This window comes from Drosophila subpulchrella, chromosome 2L (genome assembly GCF_014743375.2).
Source record: "Drosophila subpulchrella strain 33 F10 #4 breed RU33 chromosome 2L, RU_Dsub_v1.1 Primary Assembly, whole genome shotgun sequence".
NCBI classification, from domain to species: Eukaryota; Metazoa; Arthropoda; class Insecta; order Diptera; family Drosophilidae; genus Drosophila; species Drosophila subpulchrella.
Window position 1 is genome coordinate 18,434,805 of NC_050610.1, and position 22,736 is coordinate 18,457,540.

Here is a 22,736-nt window from a genome sequence, read left to right on the forward strand (position 1 = left end):
TTGCATTGCACTTCAGACGCGCTTTGAGACTACAATGGAAAAACAGGCAAAAATGGCGGAGTAGAAATTCAGAAAAACATTAAAGAATAGGTTAATATTAAGGAATTTTAGATGTACTTATTACAAAAGGGTTTTAAATATAAAAAAAAATTTATTTTATATAATTTAAAATATTTGATGATTTGTTAAATATTTTTACAAAATCTTATAGAACCTTAAACTTTTCTTTCAAAGTAAGTAAAATCTATTCATAAGATGGAAAAGCATTTATAAAGTTACTGAAATTAATTTAAAATTATATGGTTATATTAAAGTTTTTATAATAATAAGGCACTATTTTTGAAGAGTATTAACTAGGAAGACAAGAGACGTAGGGCCAAAGTTTGTGAAAACTGAAAACTGCTGCGGCTGCATTTATTTCTATCTATCTCTTTCTCCTTTATCGCTTCATCTCTTTCCATTTCCGAGGAGTGCAGAAACAAAACAAAAGTCCAGAAGGAAAAGTGCGAGACTGTCGTCGTGGATAGAACAAACAAAGCTGCTTATTGTTTCAATGGATTAAGTGGAAGGCAGCCAAAGTGAGAGCAGCTCCACTGGGCGAAAAAAGGGGAACTTGGGAAACTCCGGGTGCCGGAGCGAAAGAGAAAGGGATAAAAGTTAGGATGAGTTGGCCAAGGCAGCTCATCGCGGCTCAGACGATTTTAGGGGATGCGGCCCAACGTCTGTGGTGCCATCTTCAAGTGGGTGCCAGCTTGAACTTTTCCAAGTTCTCCCACTTCTCTACCACCTTAAAAAGCGCCCACTTATCCCATCCTCCTTTTACCACATTTCCCATAGCGGAAGCAAACGAATCTGTGAGATGAGCGAATAAAAATTGAATTTGTTAGGAAAATTGACATGTGAAACTTGTGCTACGTGCTGAATTAATGTCATTTCACTCTATATAAATAGAGTTTCAGCGTTTACTTTTCGAAAAACAACTTTAAAAGCAGTTTTTTAACGAGTTTAAGGGTGCTAACTAACTTATTGGTTCATTACTACCTATTGTAAATTTTACTTGCAAGATGTTGCAATGTCATTTCTAACAATAAAGCATTCAAGAAGCATCCTTTTGTGCAAATAATTATGGCACCATCAAGTTTATATCCCAGTTCTTATCAGCCATTCGCAAAATATTCAGCATTTTTCACCGCAATTTAACGGCAACTTAGCCATTATGACTTTGGCAAGGGGACCATGACTTTTTGACACTCCCACAGCACCGAAAACTGTGCAATTCACACCCCTCCGGAATTCGAAATAATCAAGAGGGTCAAAAATGTGTGGTTCACTTCGGTTTTGGTTCGTAGCTCCTGGCTTGATTAAAATGCAGTCAAGTCGAAACTTTATTCTTCGGCTCGTGATCCAGGTACGCGGGGTCGAAATGAATTTCTTCATTCTCCGCTGCGGTTTGAGTGGCAAAAAACTTGAGGCGAGGGAGCCAAGTTCCTTGGATAAATACGTGCAAGAAATACAAGTACAATGTTGAGCAGCAGCTTCCCCCTCAAATATTTTTATGGCTGCTGTAATATTTTCCCTTATGCAGGGACGAGAGCTCTTTCCTTTTTTACGACCATCCTTTTGCCATGGACTTAATGAAGCTGTTAACAATGGATTCCGGGCTTCCCAAGCAAGAAAGTAGGAAAGCCATTGCCAAATATTGAACATACGTATTGATTGAAGCTAATTCGGATTGAAGAGTTTCTTTTGGGCCCTGCCATGATTGCGCTGAAGGAAAGTGGCAAAGATAAGAGGAAAAGGAAACAGAAGCCAGCATAATCGAATCGGAGAGTTTGAGCAAACTCTTGGGATTCTGGGACGCACTGCAACCGATCGAAAGCAAGCTGAAGTTGAGGAAATGAGTTAGGAGGAAACCTTGCCAAATAATGAAGTACAAAGAGATTTTTTTTGCTTTACCTCTTGCTAAATCGCTTGCGATAAATAACCTCGTGTCTGACGGGAAAACAGGAAGCCGGAGCTAAAATATTTAGTATTTCTGTTGATTCCTTTTTGTTAAGATAAATTCTTTCATGAGAAAAACTTGGGAAAATCACTAAAGTGGAATAGTAAGCAACTTATTTCTAAAGATATAAAGTTATGAAAGTGTAATAATAAGCAAAAACTTAAGCCCTTTGCAAAGCAAAAACTGTTTTTATTTATTTTTTGCAACAGTTTTAAGTTTTTAATAATGTTAATTACACATAAAAAATATTTTAAGATAAGCATGGGAGTAAAAATAATGGGAATTCATTCTGATAGTTTTATAATAATCATAATACTATAAGAAAAATATTGAAAGAATTCACAAAGTTGTTTAAAAAATTTGTTCTTTAACCACTTGCTTTCAAAACCTGTTTCCATATCTACCCGATTAATTAAAGCATTGGCACGCATTGCAAATTTGTCGCTGCGAATCGCAACCCAAGAACTGCAACTTCTGGCTAGGTATCCATGAGATGCAGCCTCTGCGGAGAGTCCTCAATTTGAGACGTCGTTATTGAGTCACTTAAGAGCCACGCAAATGAGTTAACACCTGGACAGGTGGAACGAAGAGTGCAACTGCAACTGGCGAGCAATCTGAGGTGCGGCAACGAGTTTACTTGCCGCGTTGGAGGATGATAGCTCGAGGGGCGAACTGCCTGCTTTCGAATGCAAAGATATGCACGGCTGGTGAAAATAAGAAAAGTAAAAAAAAACAGCCGAGGACCTCGCCGGTGGCTCTTTATCTGCCATGCCTCGTTGCAGGCTACAAATTGGCAGTTGCAGATAAAGATAATGTTATGACTTCTGTTGCCACCGAATATAAAAACTTGTACTTTATCAGGTGTCATATTTCCCGCGCTGCTTCTGATTAATAAACTTGGCAATTTAAAAACACAGTCTTGTGGTGACACATGACAACGAGTGGGGGAAAATCATTTGACAGGCTTAGGCGAAGACACATTGCCCATCCTCGCTTTTCGCCTCGCATCGCAGACACTTTAATTGCCAATTTCAGCGGAGAAGAAGGATGGGCAAAAAAATTTTACCAACATTAATAAATTAATTTGCACGCACTGGCAAAGAGGGCGATGGATGAGAGCTACGACTCAATTAAAATGCTCGTAATCAACTGGGAAATGACGCGGGTATATGAAGTGAGGAAAACAAACTGCTATAAGACTAACTACATAGGAGGCTAGGAAGAGGGCAATTTAGTAGGATTTAAGCATAAATAAATATCCTATCAAAGAAATATTCCATCCTCTAATATTGGTTACCAAGTAACCAATGTTTTTAGGGGACTTTTACTTAGGAGCACCCAAATACTTTGGAAAAATGGAAATGGTTCCATTATAATCTTAATTGCTGGCTATCTTATATTAAGGAAAATCATAAAAATTCCCTACAAAAGTCTCTTAAAATTTTCAATTATATTTTCTCGCTAGAGATTCCCCCTGAAAATTCCCATCGGTCGGGCTTTATTAAAGCTAATCAAACTTGATAACAATTCAGCCCCAATCTTCCTTTAACCACTCTGTGTTCCACCTGTCCAATCGCCGTTCTTTTTCCACCTAGACACACTTTTGCATACACAAAACCACTCTGAAGCCCGAGCAAATGAAGTGAAATTGCGCACATGGCGGACATTAAGCGAAAATTAATGAAATTTTCCGATGGCACCTCGCCTCCAGTGTAGACGCAGTTTAGCCGAGCTTTATCACCGGGCCATGGGAGTTCCTGTTCCCCAGTTCTCCTGAGCTTCATCCAATCCGTTGTTATCCGGGGGCTGTCGTGAGCTTGATTGAGTTTGATGGCGATTGTGCTGCGCCAACTGCGCTGCCTTGATTGCAATTTCAACCATGATGTTACCTACCCCGATGGCCAAAGGCGGCACGTCACGCCCCCTTGCATACCAATCAGGTTGAGACGGGGGGTTGGCGGATGGAGATTGGAGGTCGGAGGTCGGAGGTTTTTCCCCATCTCAGGTGGCAGTCAGTCATTTAAGGCCTCTGGCAGTGGCACGAGACATTAGTTTTTGCCACCTCCCCGGCTCCTTTTTGCATGCCCTGAGCTAAGCACAGGACTTTGGCTTTTGATTGATGAGCCAGCCGAGCAGAAGTTGACTTTAAGTTTCCAACATAAATTTCACTTTAGTTTCAGCCAGCTGCCAACTGAGTGACATAGAAATGCACTGAACTGTGGGCATGGCAGATAAAATTATGTGGGCTGCACGGCCAGAAAATATATGGCTTCGCATTCAAAATACTCTTGTTCAATAAGAATAAATCATTTGAAACGGATTCAAAAAATATTACATATTGGGAGAGGCTGAGAAATGGCCTGGGCTTATAAGTTATTTAAGAAAGTATCTATAAGTAGGCTGTATGAATTTATTGGACTGCTGAATTGTAAAATACAACAGTTTATATTTCAAAACACCTGTAAATTATAGTAATGTGAAATCCTAAATAAGCTAAAAATATTTTCCTCCGGTGGTCCACTTTTTCTACAGCTTACTGTACATGAAAAATATTCTCCCTTCGACTTTATTGATTCATTCCTGGCAGTCCCCAGTGGTGCATAAATCAAACACTCCCCGCCACTTCATTAGGATATTTCCCCACGTTTCTACCACCCCCTCAGGGAACATTCAGCCCTGGAAAAATTATAGTTTGGCTCATAACCATTGCCGCATTTAATATGCATTTTTATGAGCCTTACTTTCCAATAATAATAAGCAGCGGTAGAAGCGGCAGCCATAAGGAATAATGTTGCCCACACTCACACTCACGAAAAGAGAAAGCACCCTCAGATAAGCAAAGCACACAAAAGTATGCTATGAAAATCGTAATCGTAATCGTAAAGCTTGGCATATAGATATTCCGGATCCTGCTGATTTGTGTCTCGCATGTGCGGCATACCAAAAATGAAAAAGAAAGTAGAGCAGAAATCTCTGCCAGCAACGCCCACACATCCACATATCCACACTGCCTGAAATGGAGCCAGTGGAAATTGCTCAAATTAAATGCAAATACCGAAAAATATTTAAATGTTTCAGCGCATTAAGCTATGTAAATTGTTGTTGTTGCCGCTGTCCGGGGACTGACACGCACTTTCCATTCAATAAAATTGCCACCACACAATGGCACATCAATTTACACAGACTCTCGTACTGAGTGGGTCCCGATAAGGGGTGTGGGGGCTGGCAAGTGTCCAGATCGCCCAACAACATCTGGCATGTTGTCATTAAAGGCCAGGCCAAATGACCCCCGAAAAACAGAGGGGCTGCCAAGGAGATAGCTGGGAGTATACAGTGGACTATCGTTAAGGGGAAAAAATAATGCATATTTTTGAGATACTTTTTAGTTCATATATTTCAGCCTTAATGTTTTTTTTACTTTAAGTATTTTGAATTTTAATATTATTAAAAGATTTAAAAAAATACTTGGCACTTAAAGTATGTTACCAATTTAAGTGTAATTAAATTTTAAATCTTGATAAATGATTTGTAATTCTAATAATCAAAAAAAAAAAATAAAACAAGTCACTTTGACAGTATAAAAAGTCGACATGCATATCAAACTTAAATAATTAAGTTGTCCTTTAGCTTATAAAAATGGTTCTACCGTTAGTTAGCAAACTGGAAATGAATGTCGAACTGAATCCCCAAAACTCAATTAGTTCCCCGAGTTTACTGTACAGGAAACATGTTCTTTTCATTGGATTCCCATCCAAACCACTCGCCGTACACACAGAGTATCAACAATGTCAAGCGTTAAATGAATGGCAGTTGGACCACCTCTACAAGCGCGAGCATTTTGCATTTTAATGAGTAAACACAGTAAACACGGGTGTAAGGGGGTTAACATGGAGGTTTTTAGGGGGGAACCGCTGTACTCGATGCCCCATGGCGATGGGGGCAGGATCGCTGGTGTGAATACCGCAACGCTGCATATGCAAAGTGTGATTGGTCCCAAAAAAGGGAAATATAGAAAGAACACAAAAAATATTGTACAGCCAGCAAGGATTCTACTGCCATTTCCCCACATTCAATACGATTTTCCTCCGTTTTTTTTTACGGCTGCCCAGCTGGGGAGTTTAGCGGACTACGATTTTCCGCGAACAATTTGTGTTTGCTATGTGAAAACAAAATGGCCACCGAACATGGCCAATCCGCAGGACTTTCTCCTTTTCTCCTCCTGTTGGCACACCTGCTGTTTGATTTGTGTTTTTCTCACTCAAAAAATAGTCGCTGGTTTTTCTGTTTTCGTTTTCATCAAATAGCCAATGCGGTTAACAGTGAAAAACGCTGTGCTAAATACGCTTTTCTGTTGTTTTCCCCCTGCTCTTATTTAAGTCACACATTTTCCGTTGCCAAAAAAAAAGCGGGGGAGTGAAAATTATTTATTTCGCCTGGACAAGCAAACGATTATTGAATTAGCTCAGTGAAAGTTTGTATTGCGATTTTCAGTTGCATAAATTATTAGGAGCAAACGCGTACAAATATTATAAAAGGGGCGCTAGGGAATTGTTAGCATTTTCTGAATTTTTTACGCAAACTTGCATCTCTAAATATTATAACAAACCAATTGTTAATCCCATTAATTATTTAAAGTTGGATAAAAAACCGCTTCACTCCACCAAAGGCGAAATTAATTATTTATATTAATGCAATTTATTGTTAAGTTATGCAACATTAAATGTGACAATGATGATGACCAAAACATGTGCTTAAAAACGTGTTAAATATTTAAATATTTTAGTCTGGCCTTTGACGTTGATGCGTTTGGCTAATTTGGTTAGAGCTCTTCTCCGGCCATAATCAAATTCAATGACATGTGAAATTTTCACGGATCACTTGACGCCAAACCGAACGATTTCGCCCACTCGAGTGTGAAGATTTTGTGCGTTAACTTTTCATCAAGCGCCAAGCCGAACCAGCGATTATTATTGCGGATAACAACTTCATAGCTCTTGGGTGTGCTAATTGGACCGTGACGTATGTGTGTGTGTGTGTATCTGTGTGCCTGCTCACAACGCCCACAAAAACACAAATCACAGACTGCGAACCGTGATAAATAACTGCCGCAAGAAAACGTCAAGCCACAGGCCAATTGTACTCGCTATTTTCCGAACAACTCCCAACTTCGCAGCGCACATATATCGTTGCCCCGTTTTCCCGCTTTCCCATTTCCCCGTTTTCCCGTTTTTGCAATGCAAATCGAGTTGCCTGCCACGCACAGAATGGAGTCTCCGGACCCGTGTGCTTACGGGTTCCGTGTACGGATACGGGTTCCCATTGCGCCGTGCTATGGTATATTGTAATAAACGCAATTTGTATCATGAATTATTACTGCGGCGAACCGGCCGAACGGATGGGCGGACTCAGCTCAGCAAAACCGAGTGGAGAAACGAAGTTCAAGGAGGTTTGGAATAGGGAAAATACCTAAAGATACCTTATCTAATAGTAGGTTCAAAGTTAAGAAAAGTACCTTATACATTTTGAATGGATAGAACATGGTTATCTTTCTAATCAAAATTTGTGAAGGAAAACAAAAAAATAATATCTGTTGCATTTTTAAAATTAGTTTAATAAATTATGGACTGTGGGAACTGCACACATGCTTTTTCGTTTAGAGGCTAATTTCCTTTTTTACTTATATGGCACAGCCAAATAATGTACAAACAAGAAACTATTGGGTCTATTTTACCAATGTATAAGTTAAATGGGCACATCCCACCGAATTGGCAATTTGGTCAATGAAATAGTTACTCTTACAACAGCCAAATTCACACAACTTACTATTTTATTGTTGTTTTACTAATAAATAGTAACAAAAAGTTGTCAACCTCTTTTTAAGTTACGTTACAATACTTATTGGTGAATTTCTCCCAAAACTTTTTTTGTGCCTTTTACAAATACTTAAGAAATATAATTCTTAAAAATATTACGTTATTATAAACTCCTTAAAATGCATCCGAAAATCGATGTACCTTCCCCAAACCATTTACCATTTTTTTGCATTCTGTAACAAGAGCCAAGTCCAGCAGTCCGGCAAACGACGTTAGTTTGAACAAACTTTATAAAAATGGTTTGTGAAATTGCAATGCAAACAAATTGGAAATAAAATACACACACGACCAGCAAAAAGAGAAAAAACTAAGAGGACAAAAGAAAGTGTGGCCACGGAATCCAGGGCCAAGAAACGCCATTGAAATAAATTTTCAGCGTTTAATTTGCCCCAGTACTTTTGCAGAAATAGTTCTTTATTAACTTGCTGGACTTGCAGTCAATATTTCTTAGTTGCATCCTATGAAATGCGCTTCCGCCAATTTATAGAAATAGTTGAAAACTGAGGAAAACTAAGCCAATCTGCTGAGATTGAAAGCTAAAACTTTAGCCAACTCTCGTCGCTGCTTAAAGTTGATTTTATGAATCCATGAGTCAATAATACCCCAGGGATGTTCAACAACAAAGTCAGAGCTCAGCAAATTTTTCGGCGTTGTCAAACATTTGTGCTCAAGTTTTTCTATAAAGTATCTATATGATTTTATACATATATATATGAATCTTGCTTTATTAGAGGGTGGAATTCTGGCTTCTTGGCTTCCTTGCTTGTTTACTTTTGTGCTTTTTCGCAGCCGTCGTCTCTGTTTACTTGGTACTTATTATTCCATTTGTCGTTTAGTTCTCTAAGGGCTCTCCTTCCTGTTTTGACTGCCCAAATGGGGCGCCATTACTTATCCCTTGGACGCCATTATATTTTTTTCTCTGTGTGTTTGTGAGTGAGTGTGTCTTATTGCAGTCGCAGTCGCCAAAAACCAGAAACTAAAAACACAAAACAAGCAAAATGAGCCGCGTTCGGAGATTTTTCCTTTTTGGACGCAGTGCGCCATCCATCCTGCCGAAATTTCCCATTTTCCCCATCCGTCTGCCGCCATGGCAACATGGTCGCAATAGACGCCATTTTGTTGCCACATCTCTTAGTGGAGAGCTGTATCTGTATCTGTGGCTCCATGTGTGCGAGGATAGGATACGGATGCGATGGTTTTGCTCCTTTGCTCTGTAGCCTGCCTTTAGGCGTTTTGGCCCCTGTGTCTGCCTTTCGTTTCCTGTCTGTTTCAGTTTCTGATTCTGATTCAGTTTCTTATTCGAATTCAGTTCCTGTTCCTGTCTCTGGCCATGCCCATTTATTTCAATGTTCCTGTCACTTTGTCCACTCCGATTATTCGTTAATTCGAAACTTGCATTTTTTCCTTTCGACCAAGTTCAACGTTTGTTATTACTATTTTCCATTTAGTTTTTTATATAAGCCCTTCCATTTATAGTGTGTCAAAAGTGTTGATACTTAATTGACAGATTAAAACATGAACGGTAAACAATAAAATAAGTAATAAAGATTGAAAACATACTACATTTTTTTTTGGAAAGAAGGTTCAATTTTACTGTAAACTTTTTTGCTAAGTTTTACTATTGTCCCCTAATAAAAAAATCTGGCGAGTGGAAATTCAATATAAATGTATTCAAGTATTCTTCAATCAACACTCACATTGTGCTTTGAGTGTCACTTGTTAAATAAAATTCTATAAATGCTGATTGAGCGCAACATCGAACATCCAATTATCTATTTCCATTATTCGTGTATTTTTGTACTAGTACAGCACAAAATGTAGTTTTTTTTCACTACAAAGACATGTCCAACAAAAATTTGGCCAGTCGCATTTTACATGATTTTTCCATATTTATTTTAAGCCGTCCTATGTAAGCCCAAATGCAAATAAAGTTGGCGAAAAAAATTCTAAATTGATTTTGCTTGTAAAGTGTTGCCAAATTTAATGGTGGCCAAATAAATGTCATATGACATATATTATTTTTCACATTTAATTAGGTACAAAATAAGCCAAAAAGGTCCAACTGTTGTGGTTCTTTCACATTCTTAAAATTGATTTATTAAAAAGACCTCATACATAGTTAACGACAGATTTTCAAGGTCCTAAGCGCTGGAAAAGCGGTAATTCAAATGCAATTTCAATTAGATTAGGGAAAGCAATCAAATGGTATGTCAAACGAAAGCTTGGATCTGCATTTTTTATTTAGCACAAAGCCACGTGCAGGAAAGGTTGCATTTATTTGCCCGAACACGCGGTATTTGAAGTGACATTAACGCGAAGCCTGTTAAATATTCGCCCTGCTCGACTGTCACATTGAAATATCTTAACCAGGCATCCTGCATCCACCACAGAAAATTTATGTAGCGAAACTTTTTTCAACATTTTCTCCTCTACTTTCTTTTTTTTTAACCTCCCCTCGGCGGCACTTGGAATTTAGGCCAAAACACTTTTGAAGCTTGCAACATGGCGCAGATGTGGGTTGGAAGTTTACAAATTTTCAAGAGCTGCAGAGCCGTGTAAAGTTAGACGAATGTGACATAAATGATTTTCGTTGATGGTGTTTTTCCTCCGTGGTAAAGTTTACAAAGTATTTAAGCAAGTTTCGCATCTGCATTTTTCTACAATACATAAGATGCATTTTATTTAAATATTTAAAATGAATTTCCTTCAACTAACACTGCAAGTTTAAGTAAGTCATGCTGATTTTTCTATTAAACAAATTATAAAATGTGTTACTCCCTTTTAGATTCAAAGCTAAAATTTAATGTCGTGTGTAGCTGCTCACACATGTGACATTTTTCTCATAATTGATGTAAAATGTACATAATTTATATTAAAATTAAATTGGGACAAAGCGTTTGAATAAATGATTTACCGTGCAGTCGGCGGCATTTGCCGTAAACCTAATTTAAATAATTTCCATTACGGGCATAGTTGGCGTTGCCTGAGCCTTTTCCCCCGCGATGCTCTGTGAAAGCCCAGACTTGCATATAAAACATGAAATTAATGCTTAATTAAGCAAGTTTCTACCTCCACATAAGGAGTGAGTGTGTGTGTGTGTGTGTGTATCCTAACTCGATTATTTCTCCAAAGAAGAAGGCACTAAGAAGTTTTCCTCGCCATAAACTTAAATTCTGATTTTCATAATTTATACGCAAGCTCAGCCGGAGGTTATGCCACAATTTGCGCAGCATTAAACCAGGGTTGCCTCCTTTTAGAGTTGCCATGCTGCCCTTTGTTTTATGACAGCCAGATGGAGTTTGTGACCCATGGCTGTGTAAAGTTTATATATGGGGTACAAGTCCTGGTTTGACATCGCTATGGTAGTTTTTATCGCAATAAAAGTTGGCAATGGCAAATAGAGAGGGAATAGATGTCAACTGCTGTATCTTTAAGTTTGCTTCTGAAAAAGTACACCTGGAAGTTCTGACAGAACAAGTATTATGAAGAGGAAACGAAGGTACAGGTAAAGAAAATTTTTAAAAATAAAGATCTTATATTGCTAATGAAATAGCTAGGGTTGTAAAATCAATTTTAAAGTATGCAATATTTTTTTCCAAGTAATTTTAAGGCTTTTTAATTTCATTTGATTGTGTTTTTTGTTTAATAAATCAGAAATATTAATAATATAAATCTATAGTTACCACAAAATGTATATTAATATGATTTTGAGTGTGTTTGTTATTGTTCATTTGCATGCGACTTTCCATTTTTCATGCAGAGCATAAATTTCAGGGCTTTTCCCTTTTACCACATTTTTCTTGTGGAATGTCAAAGCCTTCTGCTTTTACCCTTTACCACTATCCTTTGGGGAGCTATTCCAATGCATAAAGGACTGCATACATTTTTGGGCAAAACAATGCGCTTGGAAATTTCTAAAACAAACACACACTGCCCTCTCTCTTTCTAGCCAGCTATACCCCTCTCTTTCGGTTATGCCATGTAAAATCGTGCGTACTTATTCACACGACGTAAACTCAAAACTCATTTTGGTTTCTTTGGGCGTTTTGGGGTGAGATAAGGAGAATTCTAATTGTTACGAGCATTTTCCTGTTGGACTTGGCGCGAGTCCTAAACACAAAGAAAAAAAACCAACAACCCAACCCTTAGAAAAGTTCTCATTTCTCGAAAAATCTCTTTCTCAACAGTTCTCTCAAATTTCCAAGGCGCATGCTCAACAAACTGTTCAAATTTCATTTGTTTCGGTCTTTAGTTTTTCACGTTCCACATATGTTGCTCTCGATATAAATGCATTTACCTCTCTTTCACCCTTTCTCCTCCTCTCTCTCTTAGCCTTTCTCCGCCTCTACTTTCCCCTCGGAAAACCTCATGTGTATTGGCGTAGCATTTTAAATGAATGAAAAATATTGTCGTAAATTTCTTGTTCACTTGTGCTGCCTTATCCTCTTCCTCTTCTTGGCCTTTTGGCTGGTGCAATGCTTTGTTAAGTGTTTTACATAGTTGAGTTTTCCGCTTTCCCTCCTCTTGCCGTTATCCGACCCATGTGTGCATCGCAGAATTTTCCTTTTACCTCCGCCCTGCCACCGAATGCCCATAAATTATCCTACGGATTCTGGGATCTTCTGGAGAGCCTAGAAGTAATGCTGCATAGAATCTCTAATTACTTGCCTAAACGCTTGAATTACAAAACATTAGTTCAAGTGGTTAAAATAGTCATTTGGTGATCCTTTCTAAAAAAAAAGATACAAGATTTCATCAAGTGATTTATTTATTTCTTTAGCAGGCTGACCGTTTTGGTTGGTTTATTTCTACATATTTTCATGATCTTATATATGTATTTACCTAAACGGTTCCTTTATATATGTTAGTACATTTTTATTGAATATAAAATAAATTCATTTCCAAAAAAATGTTACATGATTTCTTATAAAATAAGCAATTTTTTCAAACTATGTCAACTTGATCAATAAATTTTACTGCAATGTTAACTAGTTAATGACAAATTTTACGACAAATATTTACTCAATTCACGAACCTTTCTTTTTTTGATACTTATAACACTACCAATTCACTGCTCTCAACAAATACATTTTTAATCAGTTTTCCAAAAGCCGCCTGCACAAGTGTCAGGACATTCAAAGGACATTTTCCAGAGCAGCGAGAAAGGCTGCGATAATGTGTGAAAGCAAACAGTGTAAATGAAAATCACTCAAACAAAGGGCAGATGCGATAGCGAATGAGAGACAGTTGCAAAATTTATGGAAACTGTTAATTGACTGACAGTTGAACAGTCGAAAGGGGGTTGAGGGGTCACCAATCGCAGTCCAGAGTTCGAATCAAACACACAATGCGGAAACACTGCAGCTGAAAGTTTGCTTTAAAAAAAAAAAAACCTTTTCCCGATTTAAATGAAACCAGTGTGGGTGTGTGCGGAAACAGTGAATATATTCCAACATTTCATGAACTTGTACTGGTTGCAAAACCAACTTGGACATTCGGAGGGAAAGCTGTCAGTTGTCTGAACTTTTCATTCGACTCGTGTCAAAAGTTGGGCGCAAAAAAGGGGAGGGAAAATGCGGTTTTTGGGTTTTCCGTGATGAAGGACCACCGGTAATCCTAACTTGCTTTACAGCTGCTCAGTGGATGCCTGAATGGATATGGGGATTCGATATTTACTTACTGAACCACGCTTGAAGCGACAGTCAAAGTGGTTTACAAAAAGTATCACAATGTACCTAAGTGCATAAACACAATGAAAATATGTCCATTAAATTGAAAAATAATGAAAATTATTTTGAGAAATATCAAATATGTTTTGCACACCAAGAAACTGTATTAATAAATCAGAAATTTATTGAAGAATTTGTGGTTACAAATTATTTAAAAATTCAAATTTAGGTAAACAGCTTTTTCTCGGTGTATCTCTGTTGTATCGACCGTAATTGCTTGCCTTGTCAACCAAATATTTGAAAAGCAATTTGCAATTTTATTTCACACAAAGATGTTGCAAGCAAAAACAAGGAGTGAAAAGAGTAAAATTAAAAGAGAAAGCCATGGATAGTCAGCACTTTTCCTGTGATTTACGGCTAATTGTTTTCATGCCCTGAATAAAAGGTCACATGAAATCACTTCCACTTGTCTTATTTCTCTGAAGTTGATGACAATGAGGGAACTTGGCAAAGATAATATTTTATTTAAACCATGCTCGTATTGAAAACTCATATTTGTCAAATTTCCAGAAATGATAAGCTGTTAAATCTCTGTTTGTAATCATTAATTGACATCAAGAAAGTGCATTAATATGCCAGAATTAATCTTTGTTTTATCAGTCAACCCTCCACCGAATTCAATTAGTCTGGTTGGACCATCATTATGTACTCTGGCTTGATTTTCCAAATTTTCCGCGCAAAATTTCCATAATGCGATTAATTTATTGGTATTATAATGCAGACGCATTTATTTTCGGAGTATCCTAAAGCACATAATTACGCTTAAACAGCTGAACAATTTTGTGTGCTAATGGGAAAGATTAAATAGGCTGTGGCGTGTATGATAAATCTCCGAATAAATAACGTATACGGTCGCAATTTCGATGTCTGGACATTGAAATTGCAAATTTTTGCAAGAAGTATTGTTTAATTGGATTTTGGGATATGTGCTCTGAACTTTTAAATGAGATTTTATGGCTACTAAGCTATAAAATATATATGGGAAAATAAATCATGTATTCACTTACCATTGTGTCCCATATTGGTGATGATAACCCAGAAATCGATGGTCTTCTCAGGTCCCAACTCCTCGTAGTCCCACTTCTTTTTGACTCGCACAGCTCCATTGGTTTCCACCGTCACCCAGGGATTATCATCCCTGATCTTGAACGTTTCCTTATCGGTTTCCTTTTCCAACTGGAACACCGACTTTCCCTCGGTATCTCCATCGGCTTCGGTGAACTCAATCCTCTTGGTGGGTCGCACAGCTCGGGTTACTCGTCTTTTCTCTCGGTGATGTGAGTGATTATTGACCTCATCGTGTTCCAGATGTTGCATTATAAAGGAAACCGGTTCGGCAGCCAGAAACTCCAAGAGGACCTTGGCGGGCTTTGCGCTCAACAAACTTGGATACCTCAGATCGTGGGCTATCACCTCGATAAGAAGTTCGTTTGAAGTGGGCTCACCGGCCAGCATTATTTCGCCAGTTTGGGGAACTATGATCACAACATTGCTGGGCGACTTGAGGCGATAGGCAATTTTATCGCCATCAGCATCCGTGGCCTCAACTTTTCCCATGATTGCAAATCGCTTATAAGTCACGCTACTATTGCTTTCCATATTTGCAGATTTTTGACCGGCAATGGCGAACTTATAATCCAGCGACTTGAAGATGGGTCTATTATCGTTCTCATCCAATACAGTGATTTGTATTTTGGAAACCGTCTTATCCAAGCCATCGACATCTGAAGCTTCTACGGAGAGATCATAGTGGGCGCGTTCCTCCCGATCCAAAGGACGATTCGTGACCAACCAGACGCCGGACTCGTCATCACCATTTATCACCAAGGACTTGGCACTGATCTGAATATTCTTGTTGGCCTTACGTTCCTGCAGAGCAAAGGCATCGTCCACGTTGCCATCGATGATGGTGTACCTAACCTTCTTGGGTGTGGCCAGTTCTTCATCTAGGATGGAGCCGCTAAAGGCCTGCATTAGGGGCACTCCTCTCACCCTAGTACCCGCCGGTTGATTCTCCCTCACTTCACCACTGGCATCGAGTAGGGATCCTGAGAATCGCAGCATATCATTGCGATGCATCACGAACAACTGGAGATTGTGGGTGTTGGTGACATTGGGGGTTTGTTCGACCACGACCAACTGAACTGGACGATTGACGAGCGGCGATATATCCGCTGTGGTCATCACCACACCATCTTCCAGTACCGTAAAGTACTTGGAGTAATCACTGTCCAACATGTGATAGGCAGCACCGCCGGCATGCGAGCTACCATTAATCTTCACAGGATGGGTCTTGAACTTCTTGATGCTGAAGCCAGGATAGGTGTCGTGTGGCAGGACCAAGGACATTTCGCTGTGATGCGATGGTGATTTTTCCACATCTCCAGGACTGCCGGCCAGCATGCGAGCCGCATTTTCCGCAGACAAACCGGCAAATGTGGTCTCCTCGATGGCCAAAATTAACGGTATGGATATCAAAAATATCGCGCAGGTGTATATATTTAGTCGGTTGGTTATATACCGTTGCCTGAGCTGATTCAGGCAACGTCGTGCCGCCATTTTGCCGCGGCACTTTCTGATCCTTTCTACTATTAACACTTTTTCCGTGACCTTTTCTCTTCTATTTTCCCCCACTTCAGTTGTGATTTTTACACTTAACACTTGACTTATTCATGGGTGAATTTCTTTTGTCCAGTCTCCGCTTTTTATCCACTGTTGATCAATACATGTTCATTGTTTTGTTGTGGGTGGCGTAAACTGCAAATAAAATGGGCAGAAAAGAAAATTGATTTGTTGTTAGTAGCCGTTCTCGGTACAGGTAAATATTTATGGGCATTGTGGAAAGTTTATGGGTCATTGTAAGTGAATTATTCATGCTCCAGGTAAATAAATAACATTTCGGGAGGCCCTGCAGGGGTTAATCAAGTATGCAGGAATAGTGGAAGTTAACCCGGGGACTATACATATTTTAATAGGTTGTAATTAATGTATCCATAATATCCGGGGTATTCATTTTACTCGCACAACAAAGACTTAACCTTTTTAACGATGTACATAAGTAATGCAATATTTAAATATACATTTTATTCATATTTAATTTATTATTGGTATGGCCAAATCAATTATTTTCTCTATTTTGCTATCCAAAATGCTACTAAAAGCATGGTTAAAACCGACAAATTCCCTAAAACCTTGCAGCGCTTACGTGGTAATTAAACTTTTATCCGGTAAATGGAAAATGGAGTCAAGTTTCGGAGGCTGTGCCATCACCACCATCACATCACATCGTAACCTGCAGCTGAGCCCGAGAAAACTGTCAACTTTTCACTTTTTAATTGCTGTGTGGCAGGCAAGGCACCAGACGCTCAAAGAACACAGAAAACGTTGCACAAAGCGAAAACTTTTTAATGATATTAGTAAAATATTTTATATTCAAGCCATTTTGGCAGAGGGAAGGAGTAAATGGGAGAGGTATGGCAACATTGTCACAGTCTGTTCCCGTCAAGGACATTCCCAGGATGTGGGATTTTCGGTTGGTTTTTGATGTTCCCCTGGCATGCTCTACATAACGCCTCGGCAATTGCATTGTCCCAGGTTCTAGGTAATTTTGTAGAGCTCTTCTACATTTCCACCCCCTAAAAATATGTGCCACACATGGCTGGCCTTGAAAAGTAAAAATTTCATTGAGAATATTATTTTAATTACCCCATGTGCAACACGCCATGTCTGCACAAAGTCCCTCTAATCCGACAACGGCACGCACCCTGTAATTTCGCTACCTAAAATTGGGTAAGTCGGAAAAAGGTTCTTTCCCCTATAACAATTTTTCAAACAGCTGCGCAGGCGCCACTGACTTTTGCCTATTGACCGTTTCGAATACATCCCAAATGTGTTGACAATAGTTTTATTTGCTTTTTACGCGTTCCCTTCAACGAGGAGGATTTCTGGTCCAACAATTGTCAGGGTGACAAGGAGTGGGGGTCACAGTCCGCTAATGATCTTATAACTAGCCTGACTTATTATTGGGTGTGACCGGAATTCGATGACAAATGATTACACGAGTAATTTCAAATGAATAATGGAACACATAACTGCACGTGTGGAACAAAATTCAAAGAATTTATCTTCTTAATTACCAACATCTTATTTTTAGAAATGTTTATAGAAACAAAAGCCTGAAGAACCTGCTATGTAAGAAAACCAATTATTTATTTTAATGCCTTTAAATATCTGTAGATTTTCGCATCAATTATTCCACATAATCCATGACTACTCGAAATTAAACATCGTCTTTTCTACTAATTTTAAATGGCCCCCAAGCCCCAATCACATATGTTTAATTCTCACCTCTTTGGGTTATCTTTCTTCGACCATCTTAATTGCAATTAGCTATGAAAATGTCCCCAGCAGCCGAGGAAGATAATAAAACGAAAACTTTGGCCCATATCTGTGCGATCTGCTAATCAGTTGACGGAGTTGACTACCAAACAAATTATCGAAATGTTCGACATTTGCATAACTCGCTTTTGCCGCTAATAAACCCATAGTTTCGGGGGTAACAAGCTCCGAAATATAAGCCATATAAATCATTTACAATTTGTTTGGCAAAAAAAGAAGGCTTTTCTACTCGGCTTCCAACTGAACCATTTCTTTGTCTTTCCTAATTTGATTGGCGGCCGCTTTTCTGCGTGTTAAAATTCATTTGAAATGCCCCAATCAGCGATTAATCAAAACACAGTTCGGTTTTTGTCTCTTCAAAAAGTTGGTTTCGCCTTTTTATTTTTCATAGTGTCACTTAATTAAAAGCGATGATAAAACGCGATACAATATGGTGAATAAAAGCGTTCCTATATATGCATAGCTCTACATTTCGGCATAAATGAATATTTGATGCTGGAATTCCTCGTGTTTTATATTTATATATTCAAGCATTCAATTGATTGATGCGTCATGGCAGCCAAAGGGCATACAGGAGAAAAAGGTAAATGAAATGCATAAATATTTGGTAGCTGCGATGGAGCTTCAGTTGATGGAAATGTATCTTTGATTTTGACATAAAATTCAGCTATTGAAATCAATCTGTCTTACTTTCTAGAAAGCAGTGATACTATTTCAAAGATTTTTTATGTTTACCACAAACAAAACCTGAGGCACGCCCCCATAGAGCAACACCTAGAAATTTCCCCATTTTCCCCCATTAAAGTCATTTAAAATCGATTTAATATCCATGCTGGCAGACCACCTGCCGTGTGTTAACCCGAAAAGAACTCGAGTGTGAATATGTTTTTGAAGAGACAAACAAAAATGTATTCAAGCTCAAGGCGTTGCCGGTTTATTGTTTATTAGATTTTTAACTGCTGGCAACAGTTTTTAACAAGTTTCAGTAGCGAAGCTCGTAAAAGATCAACCCAACTGCATAAATTACTGTTTGCGACCGACCTAAAAATTTCCTGGATTGAATGACAACCAAATGTTGACTAATGAAGCTTTAATTGTCTTCGATATATTTGTCTCTCCTTTCGTGGCCTTTTCTGAGCTGTTTGCCAATGGTTATTGATTTCTCCTTTGAATATTATCCAATAGCATGCAATTGAAACTCACATTTTCATATTTTATTTGCTCACTCCTCACCCGCACAAAGGAAAGTTGTCGTTATATTTGATCTGACGATTTCTTTGACGCTTTCTTTTCAGTTTATTACCAAAGAAATAACAATTTCTTATTGGGTCTTTGTTTCTAGCATTCAACTTTAGTGGCGAACAATGGGAAATTGATTTATACGAAAAGCTTTGGCCAAAAAATGGTTATTAAAATCATTTTTAATGGCCAATAAATACAATTAACGGTGAATAAAAGATTGGATTGTGCACAGATTTGTAATTTGGTTTTGGAAAATGTTACTTTGGCAATATCAAATTTAATTCAATTTTGTTTAGTCAGCAAACCACAAAAAAAAACTTTAAACCTTTTTGTGGTTCTTTGTAGAGTCCACCCTTGTGTTTATGAAAAACCCTCATAATTCCCCGAAAATGATTATCATTTACAACTCATTTCCCTAATCAAGGTCACAAAACGGGGTTTCTAAATTCCCAGAAAAATATTAAATTAAACATTTTTTACCCGGAACTGCGGGCAACCCCAGAGAATTATGCAAATGAAAAACTAAATGGGGGTTCTAAACAAAAGCCCTCCCTAAATGGAACACGATGAGAGGCAGGGGCTCGGAACTCCTCATGTGCAAGTCCACTTTATCAAAGGCGATGAGACATATTCCGTTTGAGGAGATTTCTATTATTGTTCCTGCAGAGCGCGTGGCACTCGACACACAACAATGGCCAAAAAATCTCCCCTGCCTGGTAGAGATTTGAAAATGAATAGAATGCCAGACAGAGGGGTGAACACACTTCCGATTTTCGATTTTCTCTCTTTAGGAGGGTCGAAATCAGGTATGTCCCTCCGCTTAATGTATCCGGCCATGGCAACAGAATGGATGACAGGACAGCAGCGAGCAAAGTGCTTCATCAAATATGAAGTAGGCCAACCGAGCAGAGGGAAAACGATTGGGAACGCCAGCCAAAAATTGTCATCCGCATTGGCGACCCTCCTTTCCTTTTTTGGGTGACAATGAAAAATTGAGCAGACAATGATTAATTGCCCGGCGCTCGGTTGTTTTGCTATTTAAATTGAAGCCGGGCCGAAAAATAAAATACACGAGTAATTTCGAAAGATGAAATTCCCCTGAAATCGGCTGAAACTGATTAAATCGCCGAGTCCTGCGTGTATTTATGGCCTGTCAACACTATCGCAAAAGGATGACTTGGGCATGCAAATATCGCATTTGGTTCGGTTTCTGGTCCCCAGGCTATTGTCTCAGACCGAGTCATAAATAAAGTCATTACGCACTCTTCTCTTGTTTATGTAGGTTTTTCTTATTCCCCTTCTTTTCTTGTCTGTGCCATGCGCCAAAGGATTTTTTGCATGCGATCCAAATATTTGCATATCACAAGAAACCCGCTCCCAAGGACCGTAAATACACAGAAGCCAGGTAAAAAAAGAAAAGAGGGAAGTACGGGGAAATGAAGGCGTGCACACACTCCAGGTAAAGAGCAACCTGATACTCCTCCGACGTCTGGCAACAAATTATGTGTTAACACATGGGCAGCGCTTGGTGACACGCCTCCTCGGGATCTCAAGACTGGTTGGTCGGGAAAAAATAACAAAAAACCTGGGCTGCTAACTGGAATTTAGCGATAATGATAACTCAGGTAGCTGATCACAAAACGGCTGTAAAAGTGCGGGGATTGGGTGGGGCTCAAATGATGATAGCTGGGATACGTGTCGAGCTTAAGATGTTGGGTAATCATAGTTAAAGTGCTTGCACTTAGACAAAAAATCGAGGAATATAAAAAATATCATTACAAACTAAAATAAAATATTGTTCAGGTTTTAAGAAAACTTAAAGATTGAAATTTAAAATAAATTCAACTTCCAAATTGGTATTGAATAAAGTTTGAACTGCCCAAAGAAGTTTTCCGATAAAGCCAGTCTTAAAATATTATTCCCTCTTTACCACTTAAAACATATTCTTTAGAGCCAAGATAATGGAAAATTTTCTAAGCCAAACTGACTAATCATAGCAAATAATAACATCAGATAATTTGTAAGGATAATAGCTACCAACCACAGCTATAAGAATCTAATTCCCAACAAAAACAAATCGAATTTTCCTGTATTTACAATAGTTGGCTCTTGCCGACCAGAACAATTGGCCATTATAATGTCATTAACTGGTGCCCTAGAGGCACAAGAATATTTCGCTTTGTTCGCTTTCTGCCATGGCAAAACAATTTTAGTTGATCAAAAGTGCTTTTTGGCTCGCAGCGTACCGAATATTGCCGAAGCTTTTAAGCAATTAAATGTAGGACCTGCAGTTCCGCCGATGAAGGAGAGGAAGAAACCCTTTTGTTGCCTTCTTGGTTCCCGGAATTCACCGGGGAGAAATTAACTTTTTATGCCCCTCCTGCAAGCGAACGCCTGGAAGGTGTTGAATAGAGGTAACGCCCTAATTAAATTTGCAGACTTTTGTCTGGCTTTTTGTGGCTGTGAGGTATATTTTGCGTGCACAAAGCGAATTCTTCGATGTGCCATTAAATGGGCTAAAGTGAGGGGATGTGGCTATGCAGCACATGAAGACTGGCAATTGTTGATTACTTTCATTTCGAAAAGGCGATTAAGTAATTTCGTGTGTTTGGATTAACATGCCGTTCTGCATGCAATGGCTTGGGAATTCGGGTGATGACTACAGAAACACCCTAGGAAATATTAAAAGACCAGAAAGAATCTTTAAAAGTCTGGAATTTATGACAGAAAGTACATGAGTATATATAAAATACAAAAGATCCCAAGGCCCATGATACATGATAAATCAGATACATTTTAATCCGATTAAGCGGAGGCACTGCCAAATATTCTCACACAAAACATCATACATTTTCCAACTTCTAATATACCTATCCGCAACTTTTCCTGTTCAAGTTTCCGAAACCAGGCTTCGGAAATATTTCAGCCTACGAGAAATGTTCAACAATGGAACTGAATTAAGCATGAAATGTGCCAAAAACTTATGAGTAGAGAAGCAACTAAAACACATTCGAGCAACAAGAAGAATGGCTGGCACTATGCCAACTGCAAAATCTACAACCCATGACTGTCCGACTGAAAAGGGGAAGTACCGCACCTCCTGAACACACCCCCCTCGCCACCCCATTCATCACCTTCCGCTGCACTTCCGGCGTCATCGTCAGCGCAAAAAGTGCAATGTACTAAAATTGAATTAAACCAAAAACAAATAGAAGAAAGAATTGCAAGGAGAAAAAAACACCCAGCAGAATACAAAACAAACAATGTAGAACGTAGAATGCAATCGATGAGGGGGGAAAAGGAAACAAAATCAATTCAAAGGTGAGAGGGTGCCTCGGTACAGTGACCGTCATAAGCAAGAGGACATTCAACTTTTTCGAGCACTGAAAAAATTATTTACATTTTAAAATTTGAGTTTATTTATATTCATAAAGTAATACGAAATATCTAAATAAATAAAACTATTTTAAATCATGTTTAAAATTGTATTGA

At 38.6% G+C, this 22,736-nt stretch overlaps 1 protein-coding gene across 13 annotated transcripts in view; it reads right to left on the bottom strand.

Annotated features, from left to right (window-relative positions):
- Window positions 1-22,736, bottom strand: part of LOC119547457 (neural-cadherin) — a 132,114-nt gene that overhangs the window by 75,950 nt on the left and 33,428 nt on the right. For all 13 annotated transcript variants that reach the window (XM_037854321.1, XM_037854332.1, XM_037854333.1 and 10 more), the window contains exon 2: window positions 14,612-16,361. In XM_037854321.1, coding sequence (XP_037710249.1) covers window positions 14,612-16,163 — 1,552 coding nt within the window. In that variant the 5' untranslated portion in view covers window positions 16,164-16,361. The remainder of the gene's footprint in view (window positions 1-14,611; window positions 16,362-22,736) is intronic.